Source organism: Argopecten irradians, chromosome 2, assembly GCF_041381155.1.
Source record: "Argopecten irradians isolate NY chromosome 2, Ai_NY, whole genome shotgun sequence".
Lineage (NCBI taxonomy): Eukaryota > Metazoa > Mollusca > Bivalvia > Pectinida > Pectinidae > Argopecten > Argopecten irradians.
Window position 1 is genome coordinate 16,684,807 of NC_091135.1, and position 20,569 is coordinate 16,705,375.

The 20,569-nt window shown below is 33.5% G+C and overlaps 1 protein-coding gene across 6 annotated transcripts in view; it reads left to right on the plus strand.

Annotated features, from left to right (window-relative positions):
* The window catches only part of LOC138314625 (band 4.1-like protein 5), a 36,934-nt gene extending 19,241 nt beyond the window's left edge, over positions 1–17,693 (plus strand). Inside the window, exons 11-20 of one of the 6 annotated variants that reach the window (XM_069255058.1) lie at positions 291–482; positions 876–1,111; positions 1,512–1,712; positions 2,066–2,126; positions 4,111–4,218; positions 5,863–5,934; positions 6,699–6,780; positions 8,408–9,451; positions 13,123–13,175; positions 16,357–16,495. In XM_069255058.1, coding sequence (XP_069111159.1) covers positions 291–482; positions 876–1,111; positions 1,512–1,712; positions 2,066–2,126; positions 4,111–4,218; positions 5,863–5,934; positions 6,699–6,780; positions 8,408–9,451; positions 13,123–13,167 — 2,041 coding nt within the window. In that variant the 3' untranslated portion in view covers positions 13,168–13,175; positions 16,357–16,495. Of the gene's footprint in view, positions 1–290; positions 483–875; positions 1,112–1,511; positions 1,713–2,065; positions 2,127–2,449; positions 2,471–4,110; positions 4,219–5,862; positions 5,935–6,698; positions 6,781–6,957; positions 6,973–8,407; positions 9,452–13,122; positions 13,186–16,356 lie in introns of all 6 variants that reach the window. The other 5 variants (XM_069255057.1, XM_069255055.1, XM_069255054.1 and 2 more) reach the window with 5 other exon arrangements.
* The last annotated feature ends 2,876 nt before the right edge of the window (positions 17,694–20,569 follow it).

The following is a 20,569-nucleotide window of genomic DNA, read 5'->3' on the forward strand; positions in this document are numbered from 1 at the left end:
CTCATAGATTAATTTTGTAATATCTGTAACAGCAAACTTTAAAGAATTAGGATACATTCACTTTGTGTGGTATGCTGATCTGCAGCTGCTACAGTTCAATGTTTTTTATAATGTATAATTGCAAAAGCCCTTGGGTGCATTTTTGTCAGAGACAAATGTTAAACTTTTTTTGATACAAAGGAAACTGTAATAGATGGGGTATAAAACCACTGAATTGTTATGATTATAATACGAGTGGTATTACTCCATCAAGGCTTTTGATTTCTGATGTAAAGTTGTTTTATCTTCAGTGGAAGGACAGAATACCAGACATCCTCTGTCAGTCGGGCCAGACGCAGTGTACGATTCGAACGTAAAGGTAGTCAGCGGTACTCACGACGACCTACTTTCGAGAAGAAGGAACGAGAAGCCGCCATGAAACGAGAGCAGGAGAAAAGAGACGCCAAGAAACGTGAATCTGCAGAGAGACAAGATCGACAACAGTAAGTTAAGTAGGAGGCTGCTAGTCAAAGCATGGCCATCATTGGGTGTGATGTGGTCAACATTATAAATAAGCACGGATGCTTTGAATTGTTTTGTTATATTTATAGATAAATAGCATTCAATTCTCCAAACATAACTTAAAATTATGGAGGCAGGGACATTTACATGTCAACAGTTTTAGATAAATCAGGATTGATTTATTATTGATGCTAGTTAACACTTACTATTAAACATAGGGTAATTGTCATACCACATTATATAGTTAAAAATTAAAGTTATTCTTTAGATGAGTACATCATGGTACAGTATACTGATAACTAAGTAATAAGCCTAAAATTTAATAAAAGTTTGAAGGTTTTAGAAGATATTCAACGTTGGTAATTTATTTTCAGACAAAAGGCCGTTGTTGAGACCAACATTCCTGCGAGCCCTGTCCCTCCTGTGGCTGCTAAAGTAAAAACTCCACCAACTAGCCCCGGACCTAAGTCTCCGGTGACCAATGGTACAACAGGATCCTTGGGAAAGCACAGAAAGTCTGGGACAGAGAGAGATGTACCAGACGCTCCCTCTCGGTCCAAGTCTCCCACCCCGGGGGCCTCTGGGCATGACAAGGATATAAATCTAAAGGGTAGGCATATTATGTATAGTCATTAATTATCACAAAATCTATGCCAGTAAGTTGATTGTTTAAGCTCAGAATTATTGCTGATTGAAGTATATAGACCAATATCTCTTTACATTATGTAAAAATGTAATTGTGAATGTTTAAAAATTAGAGATTAGATGTAATGATTGTGTTTCATTATAAAAAATAAAGAATAAAGAATATTGCACTTGATAGCAACCCAACACATAATATAGAAAGACTGCACCAGGAGACATGTTGTCCTTCATCTTATAGGATGTAATCTAAGTGTCTATTCTCCTTCTAATAAAAATTTGTTTGCTCCTTGAAAACTTAAGGAAATGACTTGATTATAGTATTGTCGCCATCTGTATTCTTTACTGAATGTTTTGTTTTATTTCAGAAGCGTCAGAGGCTGCCCAGGCTAAGATTAAGGGTCTAGATGAAACGAAACCTTTGCGACCTCCACCGCAGAAGGTCAAACCTGACGTTAACAATTTCCAGAACAACCAGGTGAAATTTACAGGAGGACCTACCGCCATCCCTCCCGATCAGATGAAGTGCAATATTCTCAAGGCCAAATTGGAAGAAGAGCTCCGCAAAGGTGAAAATGGATAAAACACTTGAAAGTTGTATTAAAAAATATGATTGATTAGATATTTATTAAGGGGGCATCACTTAGTTCTTAATTATGAATTCAAGGTGAGAGTTACATTAACTTGAATTATGATCTCAAGGTGAAAGTTGCTAAAATCTCAACTTAGGATTCAAAAGCAATTTAATCTGAAATCAGCAAGTCAAGGTCGTATATTTCTTTATTTAAGATAGACAGGTGATAGTTGCTGATATCTTTGAAGAAATGAGATTTACTTTTAGGATAACAAAATTTGACAAACTAAGATTTGAATTTGAGACTAATGTCCCTATTTTGTCTGAACGAACTCATTATGTTTCCAGGACAACCAGAGGAGGAAAGTGAAGGCGATGATCACTCGGAGGCTGAGGAGGCACAAAGGAGGTAAGGATCTCTCATCTCTATGATAGCATTCCTAAACACATTCAGTCTTGTTCAAATCTTAGTCATAACACCCCATTTAAACCAGCCGGTCTATCTTTTCTGTAAGTAAAAGTAATTTTCAATCAAGTTAACGAAATAAGCATAGTTCTGATTGAAAATCTTACATAAGGGTCAACCTTATGCAAATATAAAGATTCCTTTTCCTTCATATGTAGAGGGGGTTAGTCAGTGTGTGATATCATGATAATTTGTGTTAGAAGGAATATGTTATTTAGTAGAGAAAGGTTTCCTCATTTGTTACTATCTGTTTTCTGTGATACCAGAGTTAGGCGCCCTTACTACTTGTGAGTAGCAACCAACTTGATATTCACTCACTGTCAGCCATAGACAGGAAGCTTTATATAGTCTTTGTATCTCACCACTGAACCATGTCCAGCCCAACCTACACTGATTGTATCTCACCACTGAACCATGTCCAGCCCAATCTACACTGTCCGTATTACACAGACTGCACACTTAACACAGCTGCCCAAAGGATGGTAGTCTTTTATTAATAATTAGCCCCAATGGTTTTTTTTGCCTCCTTTTGAAAACCATAGTTACTGAAATTCGAAATTGGTGATTTTTTTAAAATTTGTTTTTTAAAATACATTTAAAATGTTATTTAGATTGATCGATGAAAAAGCATGGATGTTGAATTGATGATTTGTACACAGAATTTTGCTATTCAACTTAACAAGTGAAAAGAAATTTTAGTTTTACTGTGCTTTCTATTGAAATAAAAAGGCTAGAAGAAGAAAAGGTTTTAAAGTCACTTAAAAAAACCCAGAAATTAATGTTTTCTATTCCTTAGATCAGCACAGTGTAGTAGATACATATTTACCAACATCCATACACTCCCATCTCCACCGATATCACCACCCCACACCTTTTATATTGTGTCACAGGCCTTACACTGGTCTCTATATGTTGTATCCATGGTTTAGATATTGTCACATAACCACATGTAGTTACGTATACACTACCATGATCACCACTTCACACATAACAATCATTGACGTATACAGAGGGAACACATAGAATATCCAAACAAAAGATGAATATCGGTCTTTTTCATGTGAATATATTGGTATAATTCAGAAAATGTCTTTGTTGTACATGTATGTGTTTTGCCTGCTAGATATTTTAAGATTGGTTTTTCAGATTATTTTTACTCTGGCTTCTCTCCTGCTTTGAAAAGCATGAAAAAGTAGTGGGAGATTTTTCTATTGAAAGTAAAAAGATTTTGATGTTTGTAAGCTTGCTTTTGAAAATAGCTAAGTAGATTTCTGTTCTTTGTCATTCTATCTATAAGTCAGATTGTATGTGAAGCTCCTTATCTGGAAGATTTTTTCCAAGCTTAATGCTTTCAGTAAGTTTTTATTATTTTTTTTTTTATTTTTAATTAGATAATAAATGCCTCCTCAAGCAGATTCTGAGTGCAAAAGATATAAATTGATTTGTAGATTTTACTTGCTTGCATCTTGTTAAAGTTTAATGAATAATGACTCCCATATGTCTATCTATTAATGGGAATGGAATTAGAAAATTTGATAATTAGTACTTGAAAACTTCCCAACAAAACAAGAAATATCATAATTAAAAATAGTCTAGAGATTAATATAAACGTTTTGTTTGGAAATAATATTATATAAATCCTTGTTTAATGCTACAGTTGCGTTCTCCTCTACTATAGCATCTATCAGGGTTACTTCCCTTATTGCAGTATATATGACATTGTTTAGGAAACAAACTAATTTGTTGGTGTACAATTATGAACTGGGGGTAGACATCTCAAAGGTAAAACTTATTTCTCGCTTTAAATTGAACCAGAATCATGGAGTATGTCTTTATATTTGTATTCAAAGCATTTGAGAAATGCACGCATAATTTTTCCCTCCCTGCATTTTTGTCTTGTGGCCTTAATTCATTCCCTTGCTTGCAGCGACAGTAACAAAGATGATGAAAGTGATTCGGAGGACGAAATCAGCCGTGCCAAAAAAGGGTTACATGTGGATATAAAGTCAGTCGAAGATGACAAGGGACAGATCAGGTATATATTGTAATTTTACCTAAATTGCAATATATACTTATGTTTTAACTAATAATCACTAACGAGTGTCTATTAAGCTATCAAAATTCTGTCAAATTACTTTACATCTACAGAGTCATGTGAGAAAGTTTATGGTTTTGTTTTCATTCATAATTGAAGCAGAAAATGTTTGCTGCGGAATAATATTGTTTCGGATTTAGCAGAAAAAAAATCCAAGAAATGTCAGTTAGATTAGTTGCAGAAGGGTTTATATAGTCATTGTATGGTACATCGTTTGTATGTGTATTGTATGTCTCTTCTTTTCTCCTTTAATGACAGCTGAAAAACTTTTTTCCTCTTCTGCCTTACTAACTTACCGAAGCTTGAAATTATGCTATTAATATTACTGAAATCTCTGCAAGCAAGTCAAACAATGACTTTCGGATCTTGTTCTATTAAAGTTTTCATTGTTAAAGGAAGTTTGAAGCCTTTTTGGAAGAATTTGTATCTTCTATTCACGAAACACTATATGTAAATTTGTATTCATCATAGCATTCTACATTTTGTGCATGTATGGCAATGTTTTTTCTTCACTTCTGAACAAGGCTAAACCTCATATGCTTGAAAATATTTAATGCACTTCTGAACAAGGCTAACCCTTATATGCTTAAAATATTATACACACTTCTGAACAAGGCTAAACTTCATATGCTTGAAAATATTCTTCGCACTTCTGAACAAGACTAAACCTCATATATCTGAATAATAATCCTTGAAAAAAGTGAAGAATGCTGGAACTCAGCCAGGAATAAAAGTGGTTACTTAATGAAACATTTGCCTGTAATAATATATTGAAATATATACAATGGATTCAAGAGAAGTGATGATCTGAATCCAAGTTATGAGGGTGTGCCTTGACTTACTTTTGTATATGATATAATGAAGCATGCCACACTCTGTTTACCTATGGTAAATCATAGGTACATATTCCACCAAATATCCATTATTTATGTTATATGTTCCCTTGTGTTGTCAGAATATTTACATAATTTGTACCTACCGGATTTGACCCAATAAGTGCCCATGTCCCTATAAGCGCCCTTTCCCCTTTCGAGGCCTCGATTTCAATTGCCCTGCCATCAGACCAAATCTATCAAAACTGTGAAGGTTTGCAATAATTTCATCTTATTAAGCACCTTTTCAATTTTTTTCAAATTTTGTAATTACCCTGGGCATTTATTGGTTGGAATGCTGTATGTTATTTTATATTTGTTATGGAAAAGCCATGAAAGTGTTTTCTTTCATAAACATTCTCAGGACGAAATGGAAGAAAAACTGGAAAAATATTAAAATCATATTTATTTGATTTGATCTTTATTCATTAATAAACATTGTCTGAAAGTTTTGTAAAACGCTGTCAAGTCAGTGTTTAATACAATGTGAAATACAATAAAGACACATGCAAAATTTGTGCTGATTTGGGTACAAATCATAAAACAAAAATAAGGCATGTGGAAACAATTTCTGTTAATAATGACAAAACATATGCATCAGTAATATGTGTAAAGAACACTTACTTAGCCATTTAATAGCCATTTAATTTGTAAGATTGATTATAGGATCAGGATATGGTTTTAATTAACATTAACTGTTTTTGTTATCTAGTCCAAGGAGTACACACAGTGACAAGGTGTTCCACGGATCTGTATCATCTGGTCCCCACGTCAATCATACAGGGTAAGTAGTTCAATCAGGCAGGGTAAGTGGGTCAATCACACAGGGTAACTATGTCAATCATGTGGGGTAAGTGGGTCAATCTCACAAATTAAGTAGGTCAATTACACAGAGTAAGTAGGTCAATTATATAAGGTAAGCAGGTCAATTACACAAGGTAAGTAGTTCAATCATGCATGGTAAGTAGCTCAATCACGCATGGTAAGTAGGTCAATCACACATGGTAGATAGGTCAATCACGCAGGGTAAATAGGTCAATCACACATGGTAAGTAGGTCAATTACGCATGGTAAGTAGGTCAATCACACATGGTAAATAGGTCAATCAAACATGGTAAATAGGTCAATCACACAGGGTAAGTAGGTCAATCACACATGGTATGTAGATCAATCACACAGGGTAAGTAGGTCAATCACGCATGGTAAGTAGGTCAATCACACAGGGTAAGTAGGTCAATCACGAATGGTAAGTAGGTCAATCACAAAGGGGAGTCAGGTCATAGGTAAGTTACAAGTTGATCACACAAAGTAATTAAGTTATTGAGCCATGATAATTTTGTAATTTATACAGGTAACTAAGTCTTACATAATTCCATACATCACAGTTAGATAATAGATTGATGTCAAGTCACACATTTCCTGCTATAAGAATGAGACATAGGCTTACTTATGTCATATTTTAATCATAAAGCAGCATAACAAATTTTCTTGACCATTGATTGTTGTTGATTTTTTTTTTTTCTTTTCATTGTAATATTTATATTTTAGTGTGGAAAGTCAAGCTCGGTTGACCAACCTCAATAATGATGTGTTCATCTTGACGCCCCCTCCCAGCAGTGTGACAAAACAGGTACGTCGTAAGGAGAAAATGATAAGTTGGAATACAAGAGTCTAAGGTGTTATATAGCATAAACAGTTGAAGAGGAGTGTTTTATCATTATCAGTTGTTTATCAATTATATCATAACATGTGAATTACATATCTGTTGTTGGTTCTTTTAAAAGAAAATTGCTCTTCCAATTTTCAGATTTTCAACTTTTCGGTAGACTCTTCACCTTTTCTTGAATTATTCAAATTATATTTTAATCTTTAATACTTAATAAAAATTTATTAACATTTAAAAGATAATACAAATGGTTTTTTTTCAAACTTTTCTTTTCAGTTTTGGGCAAAAGTATTTTTTTCTTATTGTGATTTTTTCTTAATAAAGCTAATATACCTTTATATCATTAAAAATCACAGGTAGATATGATTAATCTTTCCAGGTGACAGTCACTTGTACTGGTATAACTAGCACTTTGACCGTTGTCCAGTTTTTATAATGTTCAGTTGTTTGTGACCAAATGTTGTTGTTTTTAAATCATATTTTAACATCATTGTCATTTTTGTTCATCTTCCATATTGTTGGCTGACTTAGCACTTACACCAAAGATTTTTTGGCCATTACAATCTCGCATAAGTTTCATAGCGGTAATATGAAAAATAACAATTATAGGTCGCAGTTGAGTGATAGAATTGTGTCAAACTCCAGCTTGGATTTAAACCATTTTCTGATTCTAATCCATTAGAATTTATAACAGCACCAGAAATGTAATAATTCACAATCCACCATCTGTAACGTATAATTACAAACATCATACGGCATGAGTTAGCTCATCTTAACAATGGGGAGTTGGTAACACAAGATAAAGTACAGATGGATTAAACATTCAAATCAAATTAAGTAGCCACAATAAAAAATGTGTACTCATAGAAATTTTACTGGTATTTTCAATTTCCTGCTAGTGGAATTAAGTAATTCCTATTTATTTTTTATTTTTTTTATTATTGATGAAGGGTTTCTATATCAGTTTATCATTTTAACTTTAAACAAGTTTAATTCTGCTTTATCTAGTACAGCTGTTTTCCTGTCCTTAGCTTTGGTGACACAGATTTCCCTTTTCTTGTCACTGTCTATAAATAGATTAAGATCCCTAGATATTTGCTGCTTCTTTACGGTGGCTGTGATGTGTTATCGGTGATCAACACAACATTTACTTCAAAGAAAAACGAAAACATCTTTTTTATGATTATACATACTTAGCAAGCTACAAATAACATGCTTTCAAGTTTAAATGAGGAAAAGTACTACAAAATTTATCAGTTTTCATTTTAATGCTATTATGCTTTCAGATTTAAATGTTATTATATTTTTAAATTGAATTATGGTCTGTGAATTGTTGGAAACTTTAAGTTAATGAAATAGATTACCTATATTTGGCTAAAGACTATTCAAACTCAAATTCTGCTTTAACAAAGTTTTAATTCAATGTTTTTGAAGATTGGTCCATTGTTGAAAGTGAGGAAGTTCTTAATGGAAAAGAAAAGGAACACACCTGTGTTGTCATGCTGTAAATGTTATGTTGTCGTTTGAGATATTTGTGTCTGTACCTCTATCTGACTGTAGATTATTTCTTTGCTTTGTTTGTGACAAACAGCCGACTGTGAGCACCACAAGCGCAGGCAGCACAGCAGATGGTGACAGTGCAGACTCCCCTTCCCGGGGCCCCAAATCTAGGGTACTATCTACAGACTCTGAGTCTGATAAACCTACCCTCAGATTGCCTTCCTCCTCCTCCTCAGGCCTCAGACAGCCCCGGATGTCCTCCACTTCATCCTCGGGATCTGTCTCACCCACAAGTCCACAGCTCCCAAACACGCAGCCCACGGTCCCTGCTAGACCACCACCCCCAAACAGGGGAAGCAACATTCCTCGTCTGTCTAGCCCTAGTGAGACACCATCACATGCTAATAATGATGAAGGGGAGATAATTATTGACTTCCCCACTTTGGAGAAGAAGAAAGATAGTAAGATCCCCAAGCCAGCCCCTCGGTCTAGTATTGCTTCTCCGAGTACTAATGAGGCCCCTACTGCCCCTAAGAGTAAGATCCCTCCACCTTCTATGATCCCATCTCCTAGGGCATCAACCAATCCATTTGCAGCTCCTCCCCCTCCTGTCCAGCAGACCTCTAGGTCCTCCAACCCCTTTGCGGCCCCTACTCCACCAAGCCAGATCCCTGCAAAGCCCAAGGCGACTACACCACCAAAGTCTACAAACCCATTTGCTGCCCCTGCTCCCCCTGTTCCTAAAAAATCTACCAACCCGTTCCTTGATGATGATGATGATGAGGAAGATACTGAGGAAACAGACAAACCCAGGACAGCAGCCAAGCCAGCATTGGCACCCAAAACCAGAGAGTCTCGTATACCTAAACTTCCTACCAGCCCAACCACAAAAACCGATGACTCACTTAGAAACAGCTTCAAGAGGGAAAATTCTGGGTCTTTAAAAAGCCCTACAACACCAGATATGCCGCCCCCGAGACCTCCGAAAGCCCCTCGAACCTCGGCTAATCTTAGCTCCATCCCTGTTCCCAAATCTGCCAGTCCTGCCTCCCCTACCAGTGGCCCTGCGTCCATCACCACCACCAACACCATCGGGAAGAAGGAGCAGAGCGGAATCCCTGCCCCTGTGGTCGTTGTAAGTTTTCTCTCAACAGCTATTCAGGTCCCGCGTGTACAGAGTTTGTGTTAGCCATAGCTATTTATATCTGGTCTCCTTATTCACACTCAACTCTTACAGTTTATTTCTCATCTCAGTTCTGAACAATGATTATCCAGGAACAGATAACTCATTTCTCTTTTTTTACAACCTCTGAGTAGCACATGGCAATTTTGTAGTGGTTCAAGCAGTTTTTGAATTTGTAAAAATATATAATCTTTATCATGAGAAATACTTTATCATGAAAAACACAATTTATTTAGAAATACTTTCATGAGACACATTTGTTTAAAATATTTTCTGGAGTTTGTTTTTGAGATAGTGTTGTTCAGTTCTTTATTACTTTGAACCATATGGATCCTTGGTTGTTGTGAAATTCAGCACTTTTAGAGATTCAGGACGTCCTCATTCATGCTGCCTTGAACAAAACCTCTCATTTAAGGATCTCTCAGGAGATGCCATGGTATATAAGTAAAGGGGAAAATATGAATGGGATCATTTAGGGAAAAGGTACTTCTACATTGGTTACGTGTCCTGTATGCAAATAGGAATATAGCGTCTCTTTGGAAATTAGTAATTAAAAGGGAAATAGTACCATCTGTAAATGGGTTCTGTGATAGATTTTTTCCATGAATAGAAATGGAGTTTTTTGGAAATGGTATTCAATTGATACACAACTCCTCTCTCTTAAAGAGAAATATGGTCCTTCAGAATATGGTTGACTTTTTAAAGAAAATGACAATAGTTAATGTGATAGTTGAGTATGTGATTTGTGAGACCAGGTATTGTGGTTATTGGGAATTGTACATGCCTTAGCTATGTTTCTTTTTCTCTTCCTTATTTTAATGGCATTTTGGTTGTGGTGCTTTTTAGTGACTTTCAATGTCAAGCTTTATATCCCTTTCCATTATGATGAATACGTAGTCAGAAAAAAAATTGCTGTATCTATTTCACAAAGTCATGAAGTATCTACTTGAAAAATTCCCTTTATGATAATCATTTACTGATTATTTTATCAATACATTAAATTATCTTGAAAAATCTGTTGCTGGGATGAACACAGTTTTGGCACAATTTACAAATTTGACTTTTCTAATGAATTTATGACTTGGTGACATGGCCAGCATATATACAGCATATCACAGACATACTAACATTCCTACCTGCCATTTCTCTCACTCTTTGATTTAATTTTTTGCACCCATTACTAACCTTTACAGATATGAGGTATTGTCTATATTACTACTAACCAGATGTTTAGCTGGACAGATTGATTTTACCTAGATTCTATGGTCATTAACTACCAATAGAATCCTAGCTACATCATTTAAATGTTCTCTTATTGTCAGTGTTTCATCCCTAAACCAACAGGTCATGCATTGGGTGTGGTCCTGTTTCTAGGTGTTGGCTTCAGCAAATTTATCCTTTTTCTTTTTTGAGAAAAATTTTGTCCTTGTTTAATTAAAATACATGTATATTAGAGGATATTGTAAAAAAAATATCTTGTACATATGATATAATTAATATATGAATATGCTGGGAATAGATACAAATAGTGTTTTGGTAGATTTGAACTGTGTTTTTACATCCTATTAAAAGCTATGGCCATTCGAGGGGGTGTTACTGATAATGAAAAGTTCAGAGTATTTGGAAAATAATCTCTGACCTACGGCAGCTGTAACATCTATTGGCCTTTATAGATTTCTGACCACTAGATAAATGGCCGATGGTAGGTTGTCAGACAACGTTTTGGTATATAACTATGGAAAGAATACTGGTAATTAACTAGAGAGTTTTAAATGTTATCAAAAAATTAGATATAATGTGAACAGAATTCTACATCACTAATAGTTACTCTGTATCATATTTGTTAACAATTGATTTGATATACACATTTTTATCCCATCATTATCATATGCTATAATCACTACAATGCTAGTATTATCCAAAAGCTTGACATTCATTTATTGTATAAAACCAACATAAAAGTATTTTTGGGACCTGAATAGGAAACAATGAGAAAATTTGCTTACTAAAATACTATTATGTGTATTCCTCATATAATCATTTATATATGTGTATCATGGTAGTATCATGTGGAATGAATCACTTTGTTTTTGTGGGTGGAAAACAAAGAAAACATATATCAAGCTTACCTTTAATGACATATTCACAAATTGGTAATGTTTTGAAAGTGCCACAGATCTATAATAAACGTAACTTGAACACCATATTTGGATTTTCTGAGATATCACATTCTGAGGTACATTTGTACATGGCAAATCATATGAGACGAAATTTTAGAATAAAAAATTACACAAAATTAAAGTGATTTACAGTGAGTTGATTTGCATTTGTCTTATTTGATGTTTGTTTTATTGGAATATTTCTCTGATTATAGGAAGGTTTTAGTGATTTCGTTTCTGTTTTATAAACAACAGTTATACAGTGTCCCCTACGGTGAGGTGACTATAGGGTAACGCCCCTTCTCCAGCACCTCTTGGTCCTAGTGCTGTAACTGGGTCAGATCTACCCGCACAAGAACGCGTGTCACAAAATAGGTCATCACCAAGGCTTCAACTCATAGCCATAATACATATCTCTTCAGGTTATAGGTTTTGATAGATGAGGTGGTACTAAAAGTAGGTCACTGTGACCAGTAATTGAACTTCATAGAAACGTTATCCAGGCTCTGTCTCAAACACTACTTGTTATTGGAACTTTCGATCAAATTTAGCAAAAGCAGGTCACTGCGATCTTTATGTAGACCCTTTAATGTACCTCAAAGATAAACTTTGTATGGAGTCTTTTGTCTCTACATACTGTTTGACTGTGGAACTTCAAAAATTGGTCTTGAGTTTATCTAGATTATGTTTTACAACTTGCATCCAAAGTAAATTAGGTCACATTGCCTCTTGATGACCTACATGCCTTGTACATGTATATAGAAAATGTGCTGGTCAGTCACTCTCCTGTGTTAGTGCTTTAAGAGAATTCTAAGTCACAAATAATTTTGTTTTGCTGTCAATGGATATTGATTGTCCAATGAAGTTGACCTTTTTTCTATGATTAAACTTTTCAATAATGACTGTGATTATACTGTGTCAAACTCTAGTTATCATTTTTTCACTCGGTTTAGTAGAAGATTTTTTTTCATTCAAATTTAAGTTTTCATGTTGTGACTAATTTTGCAGGATGCATGGTACAATCAATATTATGTAATGAATATGCATGTGTGGATGTATTTCAATGTAGTATTTTATATTTTTCTGCCATTTCATATATACACTAGTACTTGTATATATATATATCTTTGATTTAGCTAATTATATTTCATTCACCACAAAATTATTTATCTGTTTAATCATATCATTCAGTTGTTTTGCTTTTTATAAAGATCATTTAATTGCATATTGGTTTTTTGTAGCATTTTGATTGTTCAATATCAATATGAAATTTAAATGCATGAAATTCACTTAAGTTTGTCATTGGTTCGGTTGAATGCTATTTATCTTATTTGCATATTACTCTATTTAAGCATTTTTGATTGGTTTAATATGGTTTATTTCACTTTGTTTCAACTGCTATGATTTATTTGCATATATCTATAATTTGGTGTATTTTGATTGGGTGGTTTCCTCTCTCCGTAGACGTCTAGACGCAGACCTTGCCCTAACATGAGCGATAATGTGTAGTGGTTACGGTAAAACAACGTACGACCCTTCAGTGGTCTTGGTTTTGTTTTTTTTTCGCTGTGTGCACCTTTCTGTACCTACTGTTGCCTAGCAACAGAAGCACGCACATTTGTCTCAGATACATGATATGCATGTTAAAAATTCAACGAACACACTTTTACAAGTCTCGCACATAAAAAAAATGTCATCACACATTTGTAAAAAAAAAACCAAAATAATAATTTTGCAACATTTCTTTGACTACGATCTGATCTATTCGCTGCTAATTCCATGCTAACTCCTGCCATAACAATGGCAACTAATAAAAGGCTGTTTGTTTTAGTCCATTACAATAGGGATGAACACAATTATCCTTTTAGTCCTGATAAATCAAGCCAAATGTTCTAACAGCTAAAGGATTTTTCTGGTTCTGACCAGCCTTCTTTGTTTTAGTTATTAAAAAAAAAAAATATTCTGAAAATTTGCTAAATCTTTATATCTGAATGTAAAAAGAACCTCCATTAGTATTGGTGACCATAAGGTAAACTTTATGTTAAGTGATTATCGGTGATTGGTATTATAGGTTCCTTGTGTTATAATCATTTAGAAATCATTGATAAAGAAAATTAGATAGAAATAAACAGCCAAAACCACCTAGAGTGTATCTGTTCTTGATAGCATGTTCTTGTCTGCCGCCGACCATAAAATTCTAACAGCAATCAGGGAAGGGTAAGTTATTAGGAACACCTTGCTTCTTATTATTTTTGATTTCTAAAACAAATTTGCCAGAATATCATAACCAGTCAACCAAATGAAGAAAAAATAATAAAATATATATGAATAAATCTGTATATAGAAAAAGAAAAAAAAATGGAACAGAAAGTGGAATTTAAAAAAAAATGAAATTGAAAGAGACCATTTACCGATTCAAATTAGCCCTCTTTGAAAGCAAAAAAAAAGTTATCGTAATTCAAAATTTATAGATTAAATGGCAGAAGTTGTGGATATAAATAAAAACTTCAGAGATAGGTGTTATCATTGGCCAAGCTTTAACTAAATGTATCTGAGACGGCTACAGGCGTTGCTTGCTTGCTGTAGGAGGCTTTCTCGTAGTCTTATTACATCTATAACTTTTAGTTTTGTCTAGATGCATTTTCATTTGGTGATTGAAGAATAATGTACTAATTTCTTTATTCATTACTGTTGTTTGTAGTTGTAAAATTTACCATCAGCAGGGTTATTGGACTAATCTAAACTTGACGTAATTCATATATTTTACAAATGTAATGCACATACTAAATCGGTACAAATATAGCGGGTTTGGAAATAGTTAATTTGGAGATTAAGCTTAATTATTTTCACTGAAGTGACAAAGTCATTTATTTAATGGTAGCACTGTAACAGTCATCAGTTTTTAACCACATCATTTACACGAGCATATATAGTTAACATAAACATTTTAAAATAATTAACAAACGTTCTACTCAAAATTAGAAAAAAAAAAGAAAAAATTTCATTCACCTCTACCCATAATTCAAGAAATCACCCTGATATTTAAAAGGTATTTTGTATACCAAAATGTTACAGCAAATATTGGTTTACTTCAGGTTCTAAAAGGTAATATGATGCTTTGTTTCTTCAAAATGACACAAGGAAACAATAATATTAATACCATGGGTAATTTGTATCTATTGACTTCATAACTACATTTCAATGGAACAAAGAGTATATCATAGACAGGTCGTATTATCTGCTTACGAATAGTGATACAATTATGGCAAACAGTAGGTTAACATAATTCATGATTTTATGTTATGTAATAAATAATTTCCATCATCCAATTCATCTCCAACTTAATTTGATGCAGAAAATATTAGAGCAACAAGGTTGATGATTTCTGTCAACAAATAAATAAATATGTTTAGCTTCAGACCGTAGACAATGGCTATGTGGTATTGCTGTTAAAGATATTATAGGTTATCATAGGTATCCTCTAGTTGGTTTGCCTTCACTCAATCTATACAAAGCAAGTAAGCAGCCAGGATATAACTTATGCCTTATATATTATGCCTTATGCATATCCAAGCTTGATAAAAATGAACCTTTCTGTATTTATCTATAACTTATACAAAGTCCCGTAGAACGATATCACTATTGATGTAGAACACCTTGTTTACCTTGTAAGCTCCCACCTCTGTCATATACCTTCATTATCATGTATACACATAGAAGTATTGTATATAAAGTTTATATTATAGAAATAGTTCCAGTGATGCAATTAACATTATGTGTCCATCGTTTACCATAATAGGCTGATAATAGCGAGTCAATGAGTAATGGCAAAATATTACTTGAACCAACCAAATCTATAAAAACTCACATGAATACACTGTCTTGGTATTTTATTTGATGTTGTATAATATTTAGCTGTTTAGTCATATAAAGACTAAGACTAGTTGTCATGGTAACACAATAAAAAATTGGTATACTAATCCTCATCTGTCAAGAATAAAGAGTGGAAACAAGGGAACTAACTCTGATAATATATTTGGAACAAATAATAAATGTTGCATTCCCGTTTTGAAAATGGAACTAAAAGATGAAGACATTATACCAAGATTTTGTTTGCTGGACAGAAAAGTATTTATGTGGCAATTTTTTATTGTGTAAAAGGCTCCTTGTTGACAAATTAAGATATTTTATATAATATTAAAAGATTCTACTAGAATTAATATCTTGGTGACAGGGAGTGTTCATTCTCTGTATGGTGCTGGATAAGACTTAGGGGAAATTAACAATTAAAACGGATTCTCCTGTTTGATGTTGTGTGAAGGAACATGGTAACATGATATGATAACAAATATTGATCTAAGATTGCTATTGAAGATCATAAGTGCATGGCATGTATCTGTATCAAAAATAAGATTAGTTCAGTATTTTTTTCAATCAATGTTCAATTGAATATGTAAAATCATAAGCTCAAATGAGTTTTGCATGAATTAACATTAATATTTTATGAAGATAAATTGCTTAAAGTTTTAAATAAAATCTGTAACATTGTTTCACTGTCGTTCATTAAGATTAAATAATTCTAATGATATTAGGGGGAAAAAAGCATGAATTGCATTAAAGAGAAACTGCATGTTATTTGAAAGACGAGATATGATTTTGTGACCAAAAAAAATTCATCGCATGTTTATTTGTCTTCAGGAAACATCCTTTTCTGGGAACAAGATGGTGACTAGAACAACGTCTACAACAAGTACACGAAGTTTGCCAGGGGGGCAGTCCCATGTGAGCCACAGCATAACTGTGTCCCGTAATAAATCTGACTCTAGTAGCCGTAATGCCACCATTAACGGTGACGGCCTATCGCCGTGGCATGTAGAGCCACAGGAACAGCCGCCAGTGCAGCGTAAAGTCACCTTAACAACAGAATTGTGAGGATTCCATGGATTTCATACTGATTATAGAAACAATGATACATAAGATTTTATTTCCTTTGGGGAATTACTTTTTTGTTCAACCGTTTGCATAAAATGTTCTTTGTTGCAGTTGTGGGGTGAGGCACGTGAACATGCAAACAGGAATGTAACTTTTGGTTTATGGAGAGGACAAAGAAACATAATTCTTTTTAACTTTTCCAGTTTAGCCTGTTATCTCAGATCAAATCAGATGCAAAGAAGGGTTTCTTAATCACACATACTTGCAGTGAATAAGGAGATAAGACTGACATAGAATTTGAATGATACTTCTATGGTTGAAGCAACTACAGAATTTACATTTAAATATGCAGGATTGTATTGGCCTGGTTCAGGACCAAATGTGTTGTAGACAGATGAACTGGAGAAGAAGAATATTACAAAGGAACTTGGAGAAGGATTTTACTATATTTACTGTAAAGAAATATGCATAAAGTAGGGCACTGAAAATAAAAAAGTGTTTTTATATAACAATCTGATAGAGATAGGATTGTTTTATGGTAATTTGCCAGCATAAAAATGGTTTCCTGTCTTAAGTCTCTCCTGCCTCCCCTGAAGATCACAAGGGTTATGTGTTGTGTTAAGGATTACAGGTGAAAGGGTGCCTGTTTCATCATTATCTTGTCCAAGAAGCTTGCTAATTGTTCATGTATATGGAATAACTTTTATCACAAGGTTGATCTTAGTTCATATTGGTATGTTTTCAATTCTCTAATTTTATGGGAATAACTAGTTATATGATTATGGTAAACCAATTTTTAATGCATTGTGAATTTTAGGGAAACTTTGCCTTTACTAGATATGGTGTTTCCACAAGCACCTAATTGTGTTGTATGTAGTATCTGTAGTTATTATTCTTTCTGCTATAATTGAACAAAACATATCAATATGAATGATGCAAAATTATGGAATATTGTGGAATAATTTGAAGAAATGTATTTTTAGAATTTATACAAAATATAGAATGTAAATACATATCAGCTTTATAAGCCTTTGGAAGTTTTCTTGTCTTGTTAAAAATAGAAAAATGTTGTGCTTTTAAAAAAATCTATTTCAAAATCTGACATAATACCGTATTTTCCCTAATGAGGGCGCCGGGCGCGGGTAAATGGCCTAGGGGGCGCCGTTATTTGAGACCATTTTTAGATGTTTTTTTTCTGAAACAGACTAAAGTCATCTTGCTTTTAGTTTCGTATTTTTCTGAAACTTACTAATTGGTTAAATATGTATGTTTCACGGAATTTTGGCATTTTATGCTAGCCTGTTTGTTTACCATGCGTACACAAAATGGCGGACGGTGCTTTCGATCGCTACTTTCGTTTTGTGGCAGATGGGAAATACCGACAAGAGCACACAATTAAATGCTTAAAAATGATAACATGCCTGTTATTTAGTAACCTTTATCATAGACATACAGTAAGTATTCATAAAACCTGTATAGACATCGCTAAAATGTTGTTGCCAGTTAGTCTTCTCCATACACGTGTGTGGGGCATTCAAGTGACACGTTTTGTTTTGAACATGGAATTCTCGCTGTTTCTATGTGTAAACACATGGCAAAGATGTCCTAAGTTACCCAGTGCAATACATTTATAGCTGATCGGATATCTGTTAAGCATCAGATTGATGTGAAACAGTATTTTATTAGCGTCTGCAAAGACAAATCGTCACAATCTGCACAAAATTGTATGAAATTAGCTGATTTTTTTCAGCAAAAAACGTGGGGGCGCCCTTATTAGAGGAGGCGCTCTTAATAGGGAAAATACGGTAATTAAGAACATACTTTTACATCAATATTTGTTTTATTTTATTGTAACTCCAGTTTATTGTGGGTTCATATTTATATAATGTTAAGTTGTCTTTAAGCACTTTTTCAAAATTTTGATAAATATTTTTAAGTAATGAAATTGCTTGGTTAATGAGAAACTGTTTTCACATTGTGTTACCTGGTGGATCAGTAGAAGGAAGGCCTCCATATACATTTGCATTATTTATCTTCATCAGCAATCCATACTGTGTTGGTATTGATCTAGTCAAGTTTAGACTTTGGCGTGACAGTTTTTCCTGCTAACAGGAAAAGCAATTTTGGTTTTGTAGTGTAATCAGAGAAATATATTCAGTGATCTTATTGAATGTGGTGACTAGATTTGAAAAATATTCACAGATTCATTAACCATAGAAAAGGAGATGAAAAACTCTGGAAGCAAATCAGTTAGTAATGGAAACAGGTTGATAACCATGGAAACTGATCAGTAACCATGGATTCTGATCAGTAACCATGGAGATCACTCAGTAGCCATGGAAACTGATAATTAACCATGGAAACTGATCAGTTGCCTTAAAAACAGATCAGTAACCATGAAAACAGTCTAAGAATTATTTGCATAAATATTTGTAAATTCCTCATGGCTATATACCGTACATTGAAAAGAAATTTAACATAATCAATTAAATATGGGCATTGAAGAATGTTTCAATAATTGTTAATACCTGATAATGTTTCAAGTTTTTTGTTACATTCGTTCATGTACCAACATATAGCATCCTTGTGTAGAGTTGTAATGCTAAATGTTTCTATATTTTACTCAAGTATACCATGTGCTATGTAATATAGTTCATATCGTCATTATGTGTCAATCATTCCATTATACATCAAGGTCTGGGATCTGTCATTTTCGTAATTGTCTTTCAAAATGAAGACATCCTTACTAATGTTTTCATGATATTATATACACTGTACATTGACATCACTAACAGGATAGCTGTCAAAATGACACACTTAAATCCACACATATTATATTAATTCTTTAATACCAAATTTTTAGATATTTTATATACTAAGGTTGGTGAGACTGATCGTCTTATGTTATAAATCATTCCACAATTCTGGTTAGTTTTTACACAGAAATTGACTTTTTGCCGGGTACAAATGTTTTTAATATTGCGCAGAAATTAGTTGGTAAAGTTTAAAATTTGAAATTTTATTAAAAATTTAATCATTCCTTTTAACATGCAGTAAGTTGTCTTCTGTGTCATTCCATTGGTTTTTGATATTTTAAATTTGTTATTAAGTAGAATTGGACCTTAATGAATTTAGGCAATAAATCTGCTATAATAATTTACTAAAGGTTGTGTTTTATTTAATGGTAAATTGTTGATAAGATTTTAAAGTTCAGAGTTGTGACAGATTTACTATATTATTTTGTTGGTTTTGGTTGTGAACAATTTGGACACATTACCATGTACTTATTTGGTGACTGGTAATCTCTAGCGGTAATAAAATCAAATTCTGTCTTTACTTATTACAGAGTTAGCTCCCTTACTGGTAGGTATCCAATGCTATGTCATTATTTTGTGAGCAAAATTTACGTTGTTTTCTCAGAAATATGATGAGCACATATCACTATTAATACCTACCTACAAAGGCAGATAACTCTGTAATATGCAAATACGGAATAAATCATAAGTTTAGAATGTTTTAGCAGGTGTGAAAGATAATAGTTTACTGCCGGCTTTTCAGATTACCATTGAGCCATTATCACTGTAGAAACAGTCTAAAAAAGATTTAATGCCTATGCTAGTTTTTTTTTATATGATTATATTTTTTTCAATGAAAAGTCTTAAACATGAATGTATGTTTTCAATTTTTAGCTTGATGTCTTGTTACAAAATGTTTGCCAATGATAGTATTTTCAGTGTTTTCATTTCTTGCCTTGTTCATTTTTGTTTCTGTGTACAATGTATTCAGTATGTTGTTGGTGAAAACTTGTTGTTTTACTAAGATGATGCTGGTTTATACTGTTGTAGATAGACCCTGCTCCTTCTGCCTATTTGTTGTTTGTGTGTATAATTACAGGCTCGTATCCAATATCAAAGATGCTAATCTTCAAAACGTTTTACACATTCGATTCTTTACATTATTTTGGTCGGATGGTTACAGA